General features: G+C 44.7%; 2 protein-coding genes across 2 annotated transcripts in view; one reads left to right on the top strand and one right to left on the bottom strand.

The window, feature by feature from the left end:
• dlgap4a (discs, large homolog-associated protein 4a) overlaps positions 1 to 15,622 on the top strand; it is a gene marked incomplete at its 5' end in the record, with an annotated part of 78,176 nt that extends 62,554 nt beyond the window's left edge. Inside the window, 4 exons of the mRNA XM_084067989.1 lie at positions 7,324 to 7,587; positions 11,861 to 11,952; positions 13,197 to 13,349; positions 15,186 to 15,622. Of these exons, the coding sequence (XP_083924115.1) occupies positions 7,324 to 7,587; positions 11,861 to 11,952; positions 13,197 to 13,349; positions 15,186 to 15,419 (743 nt within the window). The 3' untranslated portion in view covers positions 15,420 to 15,622. The remainder of the gene's footprint in view (positions 1 to 7,323; positions 7,588 to 11,860; positions 11,953 to 13,196; positions 13,350 to 15,185) is intronic.
• LOC311053219 (kelch domain-containing protein 3-like) lies at positions 3,770 to 4,798 on the bottom strand (the record flags this gene model as incomplete). Its single annotated transcript, XM_084068677.1, has 1 exon — positions 3,770 to 4,798. One exon carries the CDS (start codon positions 4,796 to 4,798, stop codon positions 3,770 to 3,772), a length of 1,029 nt encoding a protein of 342 aa, XP_083924803.1.
• Positions 15,623 to 16,257: the final 635 nt, after the last annotated feature.

The raw sequence follows: 16,257 nt of genomic DNA, 5'->3' as shown, positions 1-16,257 counted from the left end.
ATAACGTCTTGAGACTAGGATTTAAATCTAAGATGTACAGGTCAGCAGGTGTGCGGTTGAGGGTTCCTCCAAATTGGATGAAGCGATCTCCCACAATGCAACAGGACGTGCAATACTTTGGAGCCGGTCCTTTCCCCTTGGCCTCAACCTTCTTCCAGGAGAAGGTCTCTGGATTGAATTCCCACAGATCATTGAAGGTATGAGCTGACCAATCTTTGCGACAACCAAATATGTACAGCTCGCCATTGTAGGCAAAGGCTGAATGATTCCAGCGTCCTTCTGGTTGAAGCTGTACAGAAGGTGTGCTCTGCCAGCAGTTGGTCTCTGTGTCAAACACTCTGACCTTGTAGCAGATGCCCCCCAGTCCCCAAATACAAACATCTTTGTCCCGATGATGGTGGCAGAGTGATATGCTGAAACAGATGGTGGAGTACCTCCGGTGTTAATTAAAGCCCAGACCATTGTGGTGGTGTCCAACCTATAGGTGTCATTAGTGCGTCCAGTCTGTTCGTCCACTCCTCCATGGATATACATGACCTTCCCCAATACACAGGCTGAGTGGCTATACCTCCTCTCTGGAACAGTCCCAGACACCTCGGGTTTGAACCATCTGTGGGTGTCGACATCAAATGCACAAAGCATGCTGTAGTACTTCGGTGGATAGACGCCACACCCACCCCAGATGTAGACGATATTTTCTATCGGCACAGCTGTGTGGTACTTACGCCAGGCGATACCCTCAAGGTGGCGTTCTCTTCCCGTCGTCACCAGGGTCAACTTCCTCCAGCGTAAAGACACTGTGTTGAAAACGTAGACCTCGATGTCAGTCGTTTCGTCATATTGGACCCCTCCAAATAAGTACACCTTGTGCTCCACTGCAACAACAGCATAATCACAAGTTGGCCTTGGTCCTCCATTCAGATGTACTGTCCAGCAAAACATTACTCGCACTGTAGATCAGGTTGGATTTGTAAAGGATTCCTCTGAAAAAACAATTAACCCATTTAGACCTGAGGCCGATTCTAAAAACGCCTTCTAAAACCTAACCTAAGATTTCTGAAAATGTTCAAATTCTTACTAAAAAAAAGTATATAACATGATGTTGCTATATGTATAGCAACAACTAATGAGACACAAAGGTGGCTCCCGGATTCAAAGGTATAACAACGTATAGGTGGCAGCAGGTCTAAATGGGTTAAGTCATAATGTGCGCTTCATCACTTATATTGGTTCAGTGGCACAAATGTCACGCAAAGCCTCACGGTTGGGTTGGCCAATCAGGGTAGCCGATGACTGTCGATCTCCTAATATGGCAAATTGAATCCCCCTGTGCTACACGGCAGACAGTTTGTTCGGCTACACAACAGACAGTGTGTTCGGCTACACGGCAGACAGTGTGTTCGGCTACACGGCAGACAGTGTGTTTGGCTACACGGCAGACAGTGTGTTCGGCTACACGGCAGACAGTGTGTTTGGCTACACGGCAGACAGTGTGTTCGGCTACACGGCAGACAGTGTGTTCGGCTACACGGCAGACAGTGTGTTCGGCTACACGGCCGACAGTGTGTTCGGCTACACGGCAGACTGTGTTCGGCTACAAGGCAGACAGTGTGTTCGGCTACACGGCAGACAGTGTGTTCGGCTACACGGCAGACTGTGTTCGGCTACAAGGCAGACAGTATGTTCAGCTACACAGAAGAACACGGAACACTCTTCGGCCGTGTTGATAAATCCTTTCAAAGGAAGATGCTACAGGCAGCTGGATGTCTTAGTAAAAGTTGGGCTCCAACTTCCACACTCGTCCACTCCACTCGCGCATTAGTCCCGCCTCCGAGCAAGGAGGTGAGGATTAGATGTGAGTCCGGAGGAAAGGAGCAGGTTGGACCCGACAGCCATTCCTCGCTCCTCCTGCATGTCATGGTGTATATTAGACGCTGTATTTCTCATATGAGCTGTTTGACATGCATTCTAGCCCACACCATGCACAACAAACAGCATGCTTGTACAATTAAAGATCAACACGTTATTTATTAATTTGCTTCAGTAGCTTTGATCACTGTTATTCTCAATGATACATATATAAATGCACTTCAGTATATCTGCAGTTTAATCAAGTGGGACACTTTCACCCTCAACACACGCATGCAGGCACGATGTGTTTATATTTTAGGACATGAGCACGCAGAACAAAGTTTTGTCGGCTCCAACTCGTCCCTTTTTGAAGTCCACGGCTCGGCTTTTAGACTCCACGTCCCAGACAGTGTAGTCATGGTTACGCTCTGTACACTCGGATGTACACGTGTGTGTTTACCGCTCCAACTCCCCCAGAAGCAAATTACCAAATTACCACCCCCCCCCCCCCCCCCGTAAAGCCAGGGAGGCGAGATACAGGTGTTTTTCTAAATTGTAAAACAACAAGGAAGTGAACCGTGGAAGAAATTTTGCGATCACGTGATCTCCTGGATCTGTGTCTGAGGATGAAATGGTCACTCATGTTAGCGAAGAGCGCCATCTAGTGGAAAATACTGACAACACCAAAACACGTCAATGGCGATGTGGGCTTTTGTCACACACGTCAATGGCAGTGTATGAGTTGAGCTGGACCGAGTGTGAATTGAGCGAGTGAGCAGATTCCTCCCCACACACATGTCTGTGTTGTCACTACGGTCATATTCTACTGACTCACCTGCCAGTGAGGAGCCCCCACCGGGAGGATGTAGAGCTTTCGTCCTACTCCTCCCGCCCAACACTCCCTGCTGACAGGCTCCGCCCCCCTCAGCCCGGTAGGAGTATGTGGAGTGACAATTATCACCTTCCTTTTCCGCCCTGGCTTCCCTCCCCCGGCCAATTGTGTTTGTGTATACCAGCGGTTCTCAAACTGAAGAAATATGTTTTTTTATCAAGAAACGGTTAAACAAATTAAGGAAAAAAGTGGGTAGTCGCTTGTTTTTGCCGTAAAGCAAGAGGAACGGAGATATAGCCATTTCATCATAGGAAATAAAAAGAAAGTAAACAAGCTTTTATGTTTTAACATATTCAATGCCAGGTACTACGCATATGCGTCATCCGTGGGGTGCCAGCGTTTTTTACCGTGTTTTGGCGATCTTTGGAGAGCCGCAGAAGACACGATGTGCACGCGAATGTAAACAAAAAGTGTCCGGTGGGTGGGGGAGGGTCTCGTCTATCCACTGGAACAAAAACCTTTTTACAGCGATCGGCGATTTTGGCCCGTTGAAAAGGGCCCGTTTTCACAACAAAAAAAAAATCTGAGCTAGAACAGTTTTTCTACAAATCCTAATATAGGAATGGAGGCAAGTGAGTCACATCTGTCCATTCCGTCTAGTTGCGTTAGAGCGCCCTCTTGTGGAATTTTCAACAGCAACATTTTTTTTGGAATGGATGTAAATCTACGTCAATGGCGGTCGACGGTTGGATCTGAAAGGACACAGATCTACGTCCTTGGCAGGGAATTTGTTCAAATGACCTAAATGTTGGGTCTGTCGTCATCAGGCAGTGAAAGCATCATTCATAGGATAGATGACAGCGCCATCTGGTGGAAAACCACTGAAAACTCAAAACTCGTCAGAACTCGTCAGTGGCAGGCTGCGCCTTGGCAGAATCTAACGAGGGAACTTGTCAGTGGCAGGCAAAGAGTTAAGGGTTTTAATTTAGCTTGGCTCAAGCTGGTATAATATGACTGTCATTTCTTGTTTTATAATGATTCCACTGTAAAATGCAGAAGAGCATTATGGAATGCTATTTTTTTGTTTTATTTTCCGTTGCTGTTGGTAGTCATGGCTCTCAGTTCCCACTTGATGTCGTGAGGGAGTTCAGACTGCTCCACGCCGTACTGAATAACTGCTAGCTTACATAACGTCTTCAGGCTAGGATTTAAGTCTACGATATACAGGTCAAAATTGCGTGTGAAGTAATTGTCATTGGCTCCCCCAAAGAGGATGATGCGATCTCCCACAATGCAATAGCTCATGCTATGCATTGGATCCAGTCCTTTTCCCTTGGCCTCAACCTTCTTCCAGGAGAAGGTCTCTGGATTGAATTTCCACAGATCATTGAAGACCTGTTTAAATGTGCGACCACCAAATATGTACAGCTCGCCATTGTAGGCAAAGGCTGAATGATCCCTGCGTCCTTCTGGAAGAAGCTGTGCAGAAGGTGTGCTCAGCCAGCAGTTGGTCTCTGTGTCAAACACTGCTATTGTGTTGTAGTTGCCCAAACGGCCCTGTTGGCCCCCAAATACAAACATCTTTGTCCCGATGATGGTGGCAGAGTGACCCCATGGAGAAAGTGGTGGAGTACCTCTGGTGTTAATTAAAGCCCAGACCATTGTGGTGGTGTCCAACCTATAGGTGTCATTACTGCGTCTAAAATGTTCTTCCATTCCTCCATGGATAAACATGACCTTCCCCAAGACACAGGCTGAGTGGTTCCACATCCCCTCTGGAACAGTCCCAGACACTTTGGGTTTGAACCATCTGTTGGTGTCAACATCAAATGCATAAAGGACATTGCAGGCAGGAGACCCTCCCCAGATGTAGACGATATCTTCTATCAGCAAAGGTATGTGGCCCCTATTACAGGCACAGCCATCAAGGTGGCGTTGTCTTCCTGTTGTCACCAGGTTTAACTTCCTCCAGCGTAAAGACACAGTGTTGAAAACGTGGACATCAATCTGAGTCATGTTGTCATAGTGAAATAATCCAAAGGCGTACACCTTGTGCTCCACTGCAACAGCAGAATAATTGTATACATCTGGTCCTCCATTCGTCCAGCAGACCATTTCTCACACTGTAGATCAGGTTGGCTTTATAAAATATTCCTCCCAAAAAAACAATTAAGTCATAATGTGCGCGTCATCGCTTATATATTGGTTCAGTGGCACAAATGTCACGCAAAGCTTGGCCAATCCCCGAAGCCAATCAGTTGGGTTGGCCAATCATGGAAGCCGATGACTGTCGATCTCTTAATATGGCAAATTGAATCCCCCCCGTGCTACACGGCAGACAGTGTGTTCAGCTACACGCCAGACGGTGTGTTCAGCTACACGGCAGACGGTGTGTTCGGCTACGCGGCAGACGGTGTGTTCGGCTACGCGGCAGACGGTGTGTTCAGATACAAGGCAGACAGTGTGTTCAGATACACGGCAGACAGTGTGTTCAGATACACGGCAGACAGTGTGTTCAGATACACGGCAGACAGTGTGTTCAGATACACGGCAGACAGTGTGTTCAGATACACGGCAGACAGTGTGTTCAGATACACGGCAGACAGTGTGTTCAGATACACGGCAGACAGTGTGTTCAGATACACGGCAGACAGTGTGTTCAGATACACGGCAGACGGTGTGTTCGGCTACACGGCACCAAGTGCCGCGCTATGAGCTTGTGGATTTGCTTTTTGTTTTATCTAAAAAAAATACAAAATAACTTTGAATATATATTCTACAAATGTCTTCTAAATCCGAACAGTTTTTTGAAAAACTTATGTTGCTATAATATCAGTGGTTTCCCAACTTTTCCATGTCAAGGACCCCCAAAATGATATGTATTTGGCCGCGGACCCCCACCTCAAAATAAGTTATTCCAGGGGACCCCACAGGACCACAGATCGGAGTAAAAAATGTTCGCTTTAAAAAAATATATATATTCAAAGATGTTCAAGATTTTCAAGATTTTTCAACAAAAAGGCAGGCCGCTATGAGCTTGTAGATTTGCTATTTTTGAATAGCCAAAGAAATCTTAAAATGGCACAGATGCGTTCCCGGTCTTAACACATTGCGTGCCAATCGCGTAGATCTACGCGAACCTAAATAATTGCGCAGCGTGCCAATCGCGTAGATCTACGCGAAGTGGTCTTTTTTTTTTTTTTTTTTTTTTTGCAGGTTCACATTTCATTGTAGGCCTCCCTCGCCACGACACATTTAATTGTAGCACAACCGGAAACGGAAATATCCGTATCCGGAGATTTTCGTTCCCATCCGGCGCCGCTCTAAATCTTCCCCTAATCCTCCATTATCTCGGTTGTTGTTTTTCTCCTCGCTGATCGCTGTTTAACTCTTTGACTGCCAAAAACGGGAATTCCCGTCCGATGGTACTATGGCTATCATGGCCAATGACGGAAAAACGGAAATTATTTAAAAAATATATATATATTATTATTATTATTATTTTTTTTTTTTTTTGTCTTGTTTTTTTTTGTTTATCTCAAAGCAACTAGGAGATAACGCTATCCAAAAAATTGCTGCTCCATTCACTTCAATGTTAAAAATCAAACAGAGGAAAAATGCACCATTTTCGTGGCACTGGGACGACACAGGCTGAAATAAGCCTGGCAATGAAAGAGTTAACATAAACCGCGACAACTTCAAAATGGCCGATCGCCGATCGAAACGGTCTTCTCTGGGCGTCTCACACAGCTACCCTGTGTGTCTACAAACAGTTTAACGCGCGATCTTAACACATATACTGCCAATCCCGAGATATCTCGGGACATTAAATCCACCCGTTACCTGCGGATACCGAGATATCTCGGGATCGTCTTTTTATGTGGTTTGATAACGAAAAAAACATTTTTTGGTACCATCCTTGATTTTTTTTTTTCCCCATGACGCTTCCGACCCATCCTAAAATTTCCGACAACCGTTTCCGGTTCGTTTTGGCTAAAGATCATGGTTTTCACACGGTTTAAAAAACGAATGGTAAGCTCCGGTTGTATTTTATTTTTCTTTGATCGACGAACGGTTATCCTCTTTGTGTTTAAAAACGATCTGATAGCCGATCGGAGGCTAAGCTAATCTAAGATGGCCGGTGGGGAAACGTCACAGCCATGTCACAGCCAAATGGATATGACGTTTGCAGCCTGTTTTTCCCGCTGATACCACAGAAGAAGAAAAAGAAAGAAAAGTGTAAACATTATGAGGGCTCGTATGTCCGTCGTTGCTGTTTATAAACACCATCCGATCGCGGATTTTAATGGATATAATTTTTTTGTGAACGGTTCAAAAGGCTATAAAACTCAAAAACGCAGGCAGTGGGTGAGTACCTTATGAATAAACTCTGGCAGTGAATGTGTTAAGGTATTTAGCGAGGTCTGTGGCGACGTGAAAAAAACTAAAAAACAACAATAAATCGCTGGCGGCACCGGTGAGTACATTGCAATATCAAACTCAGGCGTGGAATGTGTTAAAGGGTTAACCAAAACGTTTTTTTACAATTCTAGTTCGAATTATTCATTTTGTTTTAGTTTGAGTTTGAACTAAAATAATATGACCTTGTCTCCTCCTCCTCCTCCTCATCCCCCCTCCAGAGCCCCTGGTGGACCCGGCCCTGGACCCGTCCTCCCTGCCTCCCCCGGACCCCAGCCTGGGCACGGGGAACTGCGTCGGCGGGGGTCCGGGAGACTGCAGCAGCAGCAACAGCAGCGGTGGCCCGGCGCCATCGTCGGCCACGCCCACCTGCTTCCGGGACGGCAACTGCTTCCTGAAGCTGCTGCAGGCGGAGACGGCGCGCATGGAGGGCTGGTGTCAGCAGATGGAGGCGGAGACCAAAGACAACCAGCTGTCTGAGGAGGGTAAGAGAGAGAGAGAGACGCTGCTGCTGCTGCCACCGCGTCCCGTTATAACACACTCGGCATCCATATTTCAGGCAGGAACACTCACGTCAAAGGAGATTTAACCATTTATTGCAACACATGGAATACGGTTAACGCATTGTGTGCCAGAGGTTTATTAACCCATTAAGACCTGAAGCCGATTCTACCAAGTCTCCTAAATCTCAACAGTATTCTGAAAAACGTATGTTTCTGTATCAGTGGTGCTCAAACTTTTTCATGTCAAGGACCCCCAAAATGATGTTATCGGCCGTGGACCCCATCAAAATATTTTGTTCCAGGGACCCCCCAGAAGCAAAGATTTGAGTTAAAAATGTTCACTTTAAAAATATATATATTCAGAAGATTTGCACACATTTTCACGATTTTTCAAAAATAGCAGATCTACAAGCTCGTAGCGTGGCACTCGATGCCGCGCTATGAGCTTGTAGATCTGCTATTTTTGAATAGCCAAAGAAATCTAAAGTGACAGATGCTTTCCAGGTATTAATGGGTTAAAGGAACCTCTTTGCTAATGCGTGAGCTGTGATTGGAGTATGAGTGTGTGACGTAACGACCAGCAGAGCGGTGAATGGGTAATAGAAAGCTGATGGTCACATCAGCTGACTGACCGCTGATTACAGCAGAGGCGTGCAAGACTTTCGTGTACTGCATGAACTCTGGGGGGGGGAACATTAGCCAAAAAAGCTGAGCTTGTAGATCTTCTAATTTTGGCAGATATTTGGTGTAGACGAGGACAAGGTGTAGACCCAAGTCTAGATGGTTTAGAGCAGTTCACCCAAAAAATGACTTATTTTCTGTCAATTACACACCCCATGAAGCATTGAATTCATTGAGATTTTGTTGTTTTTTTGTCGCATTCCTGAGCCAATAATTTGATGACCGGCAGTCTCTCCAGTAGGAGACTCAAAGTGACTCCTTTGAGTCTCCTACCAGAGACATTAAGCATCTTTCCGCCGGTCATCAAATTATTGGCTCAGGCATGCGACAAAAACTAAAAAAAATCTCCATGAATTCAATGCTTCATGGGGTGTTTAACTGATAGAAAATAAGTAATTTTTGGGTGAACTACCCCTTTAAGTGGTTAACCACTTGAACCATAATACTGAATACTTTTGTTTATCCTCCAGGGGTGTGTACTTGGCCACCTCCTTTTCTCCCTCTACACAAAATAGCTACTATATCCGATTTGATATTTGCATCAAATGTCCAACGTAGAATTGGGACGCTAGGGTTCAAATGGTCCAAAAATCTCAACCTGGACGATACATTTGATAGATCTAAGACGATGGATTTGTTGAGGAAATTGGTTCCTTCCGATTATTTACATGGCGGTGGCTTGTCTGTTCACGGCAGTGTAGAGCTGGCATTGACATGATGAAGATGATGGCCTTATCAGTGAAGCCTGAAGATGGCCACATCTGTCCCCTCCCCCTTCGCTATATATATATCAATGTATTTTTTTGGTAACCTTTTTCCAACGACATATCTCAAATGTGAAGGTGTTGTCATCAACCTATGGATATCTGTTGTAAAAATGGTGTGGTAAAATGATACTCTGCTGTAAAACAGCCTGTACAGAATTCAGCATTAGTCTCCAGGCAGCAAGGAACAGCACTTTTGTGACTTTTGGATGGGAAATTTGGCACAGGCCGTCGAAAAATTCAATTTAAACGTTTATTTAACCCATTCAATCCGGGGACGCATCTCTTGTAATTTTAGATGTCTTTGTCTATTCAAAAATAGCAGATCTACAAGCACTCATAGCGCGGCGCCGAGCTATGAGCTTGTAGATCTGCTATTTTTTGGGAAATCTTGAGGATTTTTGCAGATCTTTGAATATATGTAGTTTTAAAGCGAACATTTGGATCTTTGCTTCTGGGGGTCCCTTGAACAAAATATTTTACAAATGTTCGCTTTAAAAAATATATATTTAAAGATTTGCACACATTTTCACCATTTAAAAAAACAGCAGATCTACAAGCTCATAGCTATGAGCTTGTAGATCTGCCATTTTTGAAAAGCCAAAGAAATCTAAAATGACACAGATGCTCTCCCAATCTTAATGGGTTAAGTCGGGGGTCTTCAACGTTTTCAGCCCAAGGACCCCCTAAAGCAGGGACCCCCTCTATATTGCAGGGACCCCCTCTATAAAATTGTGTTTCAGATTATACTTTTTTTGTTTACTTGGTCTGCTCTTTTTTCCCTCTACACCTATACCTCTTTGCCAAAAATATTATTTATTGGCTAAAGTTCTCCTCAGAGAAGGGATGCTAGGGTTCAAAGTGGTTAAGGTAAAAAGAAAAATCATATATCACACAAAGATTTGGCGGACCCCCTGTAGTAACTCTGAGGACCCCCTAGGGGTCCCGGACCCCCTGTTGAAGACCCCTGGGTTAAGTTGTTTTTACTACAGACAACCATAGGTCTATAGACTGTAGTCATAATTACCTTAAATGTTGCGATGCATCGTTGGGAAAATAGGTCAAAAATACAACCCAGAGCCTCAGTTGAAGGGAGAGATGTCACAGAAGGGGCTCTAGGTCAAACGTATAGTCTCCTGTCAAAGTAGAGAACAGAAAGGACCAAATCCTGGACAGCCTCATTACCGCTGATGGACGGGAGCGGCATCTCATTATAGTGAGGAGAAGAGGGGTTAGGTTCAGCTGTAATGGACCCATCTCTCTCTTGGTTCATCTTGGGTCTCTCTCAGGCTCAAAATCTACCTCTGCAGTGTCTGAAATATGAATGAGTAACGGAAGAATGGCCGTTGAAGCCCACATGAACCTAAAGCCTCCATTCCCTTTGCTCTCAACAGATTTTAACCCATTAAGACCTGGAACGCATCTGTGTCACTTTAGATTTCTTTGGCTATTCAAAAATAGCAGATCTACAAGCTCATAGCGCGGCACCGAGTGCCGCACTATGAGCTTGTAGATCTGCTATTTTTGAAAAATCTTGAGAAAAAAACGTGTTTTTTTTTTTAAATTGTTGGGATTTAGAAAACATTTTTAAGAATCGCCTCAGGTCTTAAAGGGTTAAAGCCTCCATTCCCTTTGCTCTCAACAGATTTCAATTATTCATACGTTTTATTATGCAAAAGTGACTTGAATGGGATGCGACTATTATAGATTTTGATTGTACCAACGGTTTCCACAATTAAAATGTATTCCTACAGCACTATGGATGTATACTTTGTAAATTTGAAGGTTGGAAGTTGCACGCTTGCAAGCTAGAAGTTGTATTTTCCCCCTCGAAATGTCTTTGTTACAGTGGCGGCCTTTCAAAACACAAATGATACAGTAGCCAAATAACGAAGAAATGTTTTTTTTTTTTGTTCTGTGCTGAACCTCTATGGTTAAAGGACAACTTTGTTTTTTTACAACCAATGTTTATGTTTTAGATTGTAATTAAAGTAAATAAAAGATGAGTGTTAAAAATTTAAAAATTACTGCTTTCTATAGTTTTAGCAATTTTCACAATCTTTTTTACAGTGTTTTCACAGTGGGCGGGGGCATTCTGTCCGGTGGCTAAATATGTATTTTTTTAACACATTAAACCGGCGTTTTCTTTATTATTATTTACAGTAGCTCTTCTAGCCCCCAATAACTCACATCTGGCCATCTCAGACAGCCGGACCTTTTTTATTGTGTAAAAAAGGCATATTTAGCCACCGGACAGAATGCCCCCGCCCACTGTAAAAAATATCGCAAAAAATGCTAAAACTATAGAAAGCAGTAAATGAAAAAAAAATTACACTCATCATTTATTTACTTTAATTACAAGCTAAAATATAAACCTTGGTTGTAAAAAACCAAAGTTGTCCTTTAACCGTTATGTTTTAGCCGTTCTCCACACCCTCCTATCTAGCGTCGGGGTCTGCAGTGTTGTGTCGCAGTGTGTATGTATGCCGTCCGTTTAGATGCCGTTACTGGGGGTTGAAAACACAATAAAGTGAAACCCCCTTCCAGAGTGGAAACTTTTGAAAACGCTCCTTCTCGCGTCTCTGTGTAAACATGCAAAACGGTGTTAACCTGCGTTGCCAGATTCTGTGATTTGAAATAAGCAACCAGGTCAATGAAAACGAGCCCAAAAGAAGCGACCAGGCTACGGCTATTTTGAGACGAGAGTTAATGAGAGATTTGGCTTTCGTTGCCCCCAATGAGGTACAGTGCCTTTGCACATAATAATGGTGTTTAATTTTTTTCCCTTGGCCCCTGTGTTGTGTTTGTAGTTTTGGGGACAATCCGCAGTGCGGTGGGCAGTGCCCAGCTTCTCATGGCAAAAAAGTTCCAGCAATTCAGAGGTCTCTGTAACGAGAACCTGGTGAGTATCTGCTATAACTCCTTTAATATCTGATCTCCTTAAATATATATGACTCCATACATGTCTAATAGAACTCCATAACCATCTGATAGAACTCCATAACATTTATAGTCTTAACACTGTAATATGTATGAGTGTAAACTAGGGGTGTGCCGATACACTAATTTCACGAAACGATACGATACGATATTTGGCTCACAACTTCGATACGATTTTTTTTTTTCCAAAACAATTTTTTTTTTTTCCAAAACGATACATATCGTCGCGAAAACGTATCGCGATATATCGCGGGACGATATATCGGCACACCCCTAGTGTAAACTAATGTATCCATTTGCAACTCAAAGAGTGTACAAATGTAACCACATGTAATGGAAGGGTTCATTTTAATACAAGACTGTGAAGTGCCCTCTGGTGGATGAATTGCGCAACGTCTATGCCAACATAAAGGACACATTCTGAGCCGTGACTGGTTAGATCGTTTTGGAACTGACATATTTATTTTTGCACATAAAGGAAGCTTAAATTAGCCTTTTCATTTGTGTATTCCTCAACATCATTTGGTACAATCTAGTTTGTCAAATGGTACTCTACCCTTTACTTCAGCTAAATCATGTCTCCAGGAACATGTTGGATAATGAAGCAAGTTTGGGTTTGGTGGCTAAGCCAGTGTTTCTCAAATTGGGGTCCTTAAGGGGGTTCTAGGGCAGTGATTCTCAAACTTTTTCATGTCAAGGACCTCCAACTTGACACTTATTACCCCACGGACCCCCATTTGAAAAGATAAGCCAGGGACCCCCCATAAGAGAAGGTTTTTACGGCTCTCTAGCAGTGATTCTCAACCATTTTAATTTCAAGGACCCCCCCAGTTTGACATGCATTAGGCTACGGACCCCCATTTAATGGCATTTATACCTCTGGGACCCCCATTCATATTGTAAAATCAATGTTAATTTAACTCTCAGAGTTACAGACCCATAAGGGTCCATTTGGTTCCTGTCCATTATTTAGCTGGGGACCCCCTGGAACCCCCTCAAGTACCCCTGGGGGTCCCCGGACCCCACTTTGAGAACCAATGTTCTAGGGGTCCCTATCAAAATAAGAAACATTTAACTTTGTCTATTCGAAAATAGCCAATGTAACAAGCTCACAACATTTTGTGACGCGATGCTTTGTGAGCTTGTAGATCGGCTATTTTCGAAAAAAGTTGAACATTTTTAACCACGTATTTCCCCCTCGTTCAGAATGTGGAGGCCAACCCGCGGCCCACGGCCCAGGACCTGGCCGGCTTCTGGGACCTCCTGCAGCTCACCATAGAAGACATCAGCATGAAGTTTGATGAGCTCTACCAACTGAAAGCCAACAACTGGCAGCTTCCTGAGAAGCCAGAGAAGAAGGTACTGGAACCTTCCCACGCACACAACACTTCACATACCTGACTGAGTCACATGCTGGAGTCTTGGTTTGAGCCTGAGACTCTTGAGCACAGATGATTGTCTTTCCCGTCTTTTTCTCAACCTCAGCACACGGCATTGCTGTGGATGACACATCCACAGCAATGATGTGTCATAAGTTACATCAGCAGAGTTATAAAAACCCCTTTCTCCACATGAACCACTGGAAAATGTACGGGGACTGAAGTCAGGACATTGTCCGGTGTTGGTCGTTCACACATGTAGCATGCAACAGGAGAATGTCCGTTTCAGATGCGTTCACACATGAAGGTAAATAGCCCGTTTAATAGGTGAGGGGCACGGTGGCGCAGTCTGTAGCGCTGTCGCCTCACGGCTAGAAGGTCCTGGGTTCGATTCCCGCCGGGGACGCTGTGGGCGCTGGGGGCGTATCCTCTCCTCCGTGTCATCAGTGCCCATACCCTAGGTGGGGTTGGCGAAAGGGCCTTTCTGTGTAGAGTTTGCAAGTTCTCCCCGTGTCCCTTACGGTAGGTACCCTCACAGAAAACATGCAGTAATCCTGGTCTGTATACTGCCTCCCCCTGGTCAGTCGGGGCGCCTGATGGAGGGGAAAGGAACTGGTTGGAATAACGTGTTCCTTCCACGCGCTACGTCCTACCGGGGAAACTCCCCCCTGTCAGGTGATAAGAAGCGGCCTGCTCACTCCTCATGCATTGAAGGCAGAGGGAGAGTAGCGCCCAGGATTACAAGCTTAGGCAATTGGCACTGAGTGAAAAAATGGGTTACAAAATCGTGGGATAAAAATATATATATATTAACACAGGCACAGCCTGAGGGAGATGCGAGGATCAAATGCAATCTTTCTTTATTTCATTCCACCAGAACATGACAGATATATTGAATTGCTGCTCCTGATCTGGACACATGAATTGGTCTCTTATCGAGTGCCCAGGGAAGCGCAGGTGAAGCCTGTTGTCTACAATTACTAAAGAGACGTTTATATTTCGTTTCGCTTCGCAGAATGAATAAACTGGTTTTCAGTTAACTATCTCTCTCTCTCCAAACACCTCAGGGGAGGCTCTTTTCTTATCGACAATAGAAGCGTCATCAACACTCGCTGAATGTACATTCACCGGACAATCTACTGCCTGCATCCATTCACTCATTGAGCCGCTTTGCGCTGAACTTCTCACCCTATCTAAGGGAGATATATGGCTATTGACCTTGATTTATACAGGTGAAAAACCATTTGAGGTACAGGATCTCTTTTTACGAGGGATTCCCGTTAAGGGTACAGCAGTACAAACACTAAACTTGCAACAAACATTATGCAAACATTTAACCCATTAAGACCGGGAACGCACCTGTGTAACCACTTTATCTTTTATTTTATGCTTTGGCTATTCAAAAATAGCAGATGTACAAGCTCATAGCACGGCACCGAGTGCCGCGCTATGAGCTTGTAGATCTGCTATTTTTGAAAAACTTTGAAAATGTGTGCAAATCTTTTAATATATATATTTTTAAAGCAAATATTTTTAACTCAAATCTTTGCTTTTGGGGGTCCCTGGAACAAAATATTTTGGCGAAATACATATATTTTGGGGGTCCTTGACATGAAAAAAACGGTTAGGATTTAGAAGACATTTGTAGAATACATATTCATAGATTTGCACAAATTGTCGATTTTAGCCAAAATAGCCAAATACATCTAAAATGACACAGATGCGTTCCAGGTCTTAATGGGTCAAATAAAAAAACGGAACATTAAAAAATTTACCAGGGTGTGCAATGTTTTCTTTCTTCTTTTCTGTCTGTCAGGAGAGGAAGGCGCTCCCGTCGTCCGTGCCAAAGAAGTCGTCCCGGCCCAAGCTGTCGGCGGGCGGCAAGGAGAGTCCCCGCAGCGTGGACTCCACGGCGGCCGACAAGCAGCGCCAGGAGGCCCGCAAGCGGCTGATGGCGGCCAAGCGCGCCGCCTCGGTGCGACAGAACTCTGCCACGGAGAGCGCCGACAGCATCGAGATCTACGTCCCCGAGGCCCAGACCCGCCTCTGAGAGGAGAAAGGAGGAGGACACCATGCCCACTAACTCCTCCTCCTCCTGACCCTTAGCCCCTCCCCCCTCACCACGAAAGGAACCAAGCCCCACCCCCTTCTTCCTCCAAACTCACTCCAAAACCTTCCTCGACAGAAACACACACAAAAAAAACACACACAAGGGGGCGGGGTTGGGGGTTGGACGGACCCCCGCGGTTCGGACCCCCATAGCCGGGGGGGGGGGGGGTGTTGGCAGCAGCAGCAGATGGGACATGGGTGGGGGACATAATGGGAGGGAGAGAGGGGGACGGGGGGGGGCAGAGACAGACGGTGTTCGGGACAATGCACCCCCTGTCCCCTCACCCTGCCATGGGACAGAAAAAAAACCCCCACAAAATAAAAAGCCCCTGACAGACAGATGTTTAATACTATTGTTATTACTATTGACACAGTTATTATATTATTATTATTATTATTACTATTGTTATTATCTCCCCCTAAATATATCAAGACTGTCTTAAATGTGCGAGTGTCTTGGACTTAAAGACTGAAGAATCTCCATATCCCCCCCTTCCTACTTTCTTTCCTTCTTCCTAACTCCTGAGTCTACAGGCCTCTCGCCCCGGACCGCCTGTTTCACGAGCTGAGCTACCACATACACACACACACATTTGTATTGCTATACTCGTGAGGACTTCAAAATTGTTGGACGGCATTGAAAATAGCCGAGAAATCCTAGATCTGCGATTTTTTCCGGTGCGTGCCATTGCCACATAACTTAATTGTAAAACAGGTAAAACTCTAACCCGAACCCTTTAAGCCTAACCCCCCCTAAACCCCAAACCTGAATCTCTTCC

The sequence above is a fragment of the Gymnoscopelus microlampas genome, assembly GCF_963454915.1.
Source record: "Gymnoscopelus microlampas genome assembly, chromosome: 10".
Lineage (NCBI taxonomy): Eukaryota > Metazoa > Chordata > Actinopteri > Myctophiformes > Myctophidae > Gymnoscopelus > Gymnoscopelus microlampas.
The sequence above is the reverse complement of the archived record's forward strand: the minus strand, read 5'-3'. Positions and strand labels throughout refer to the sequence as shown.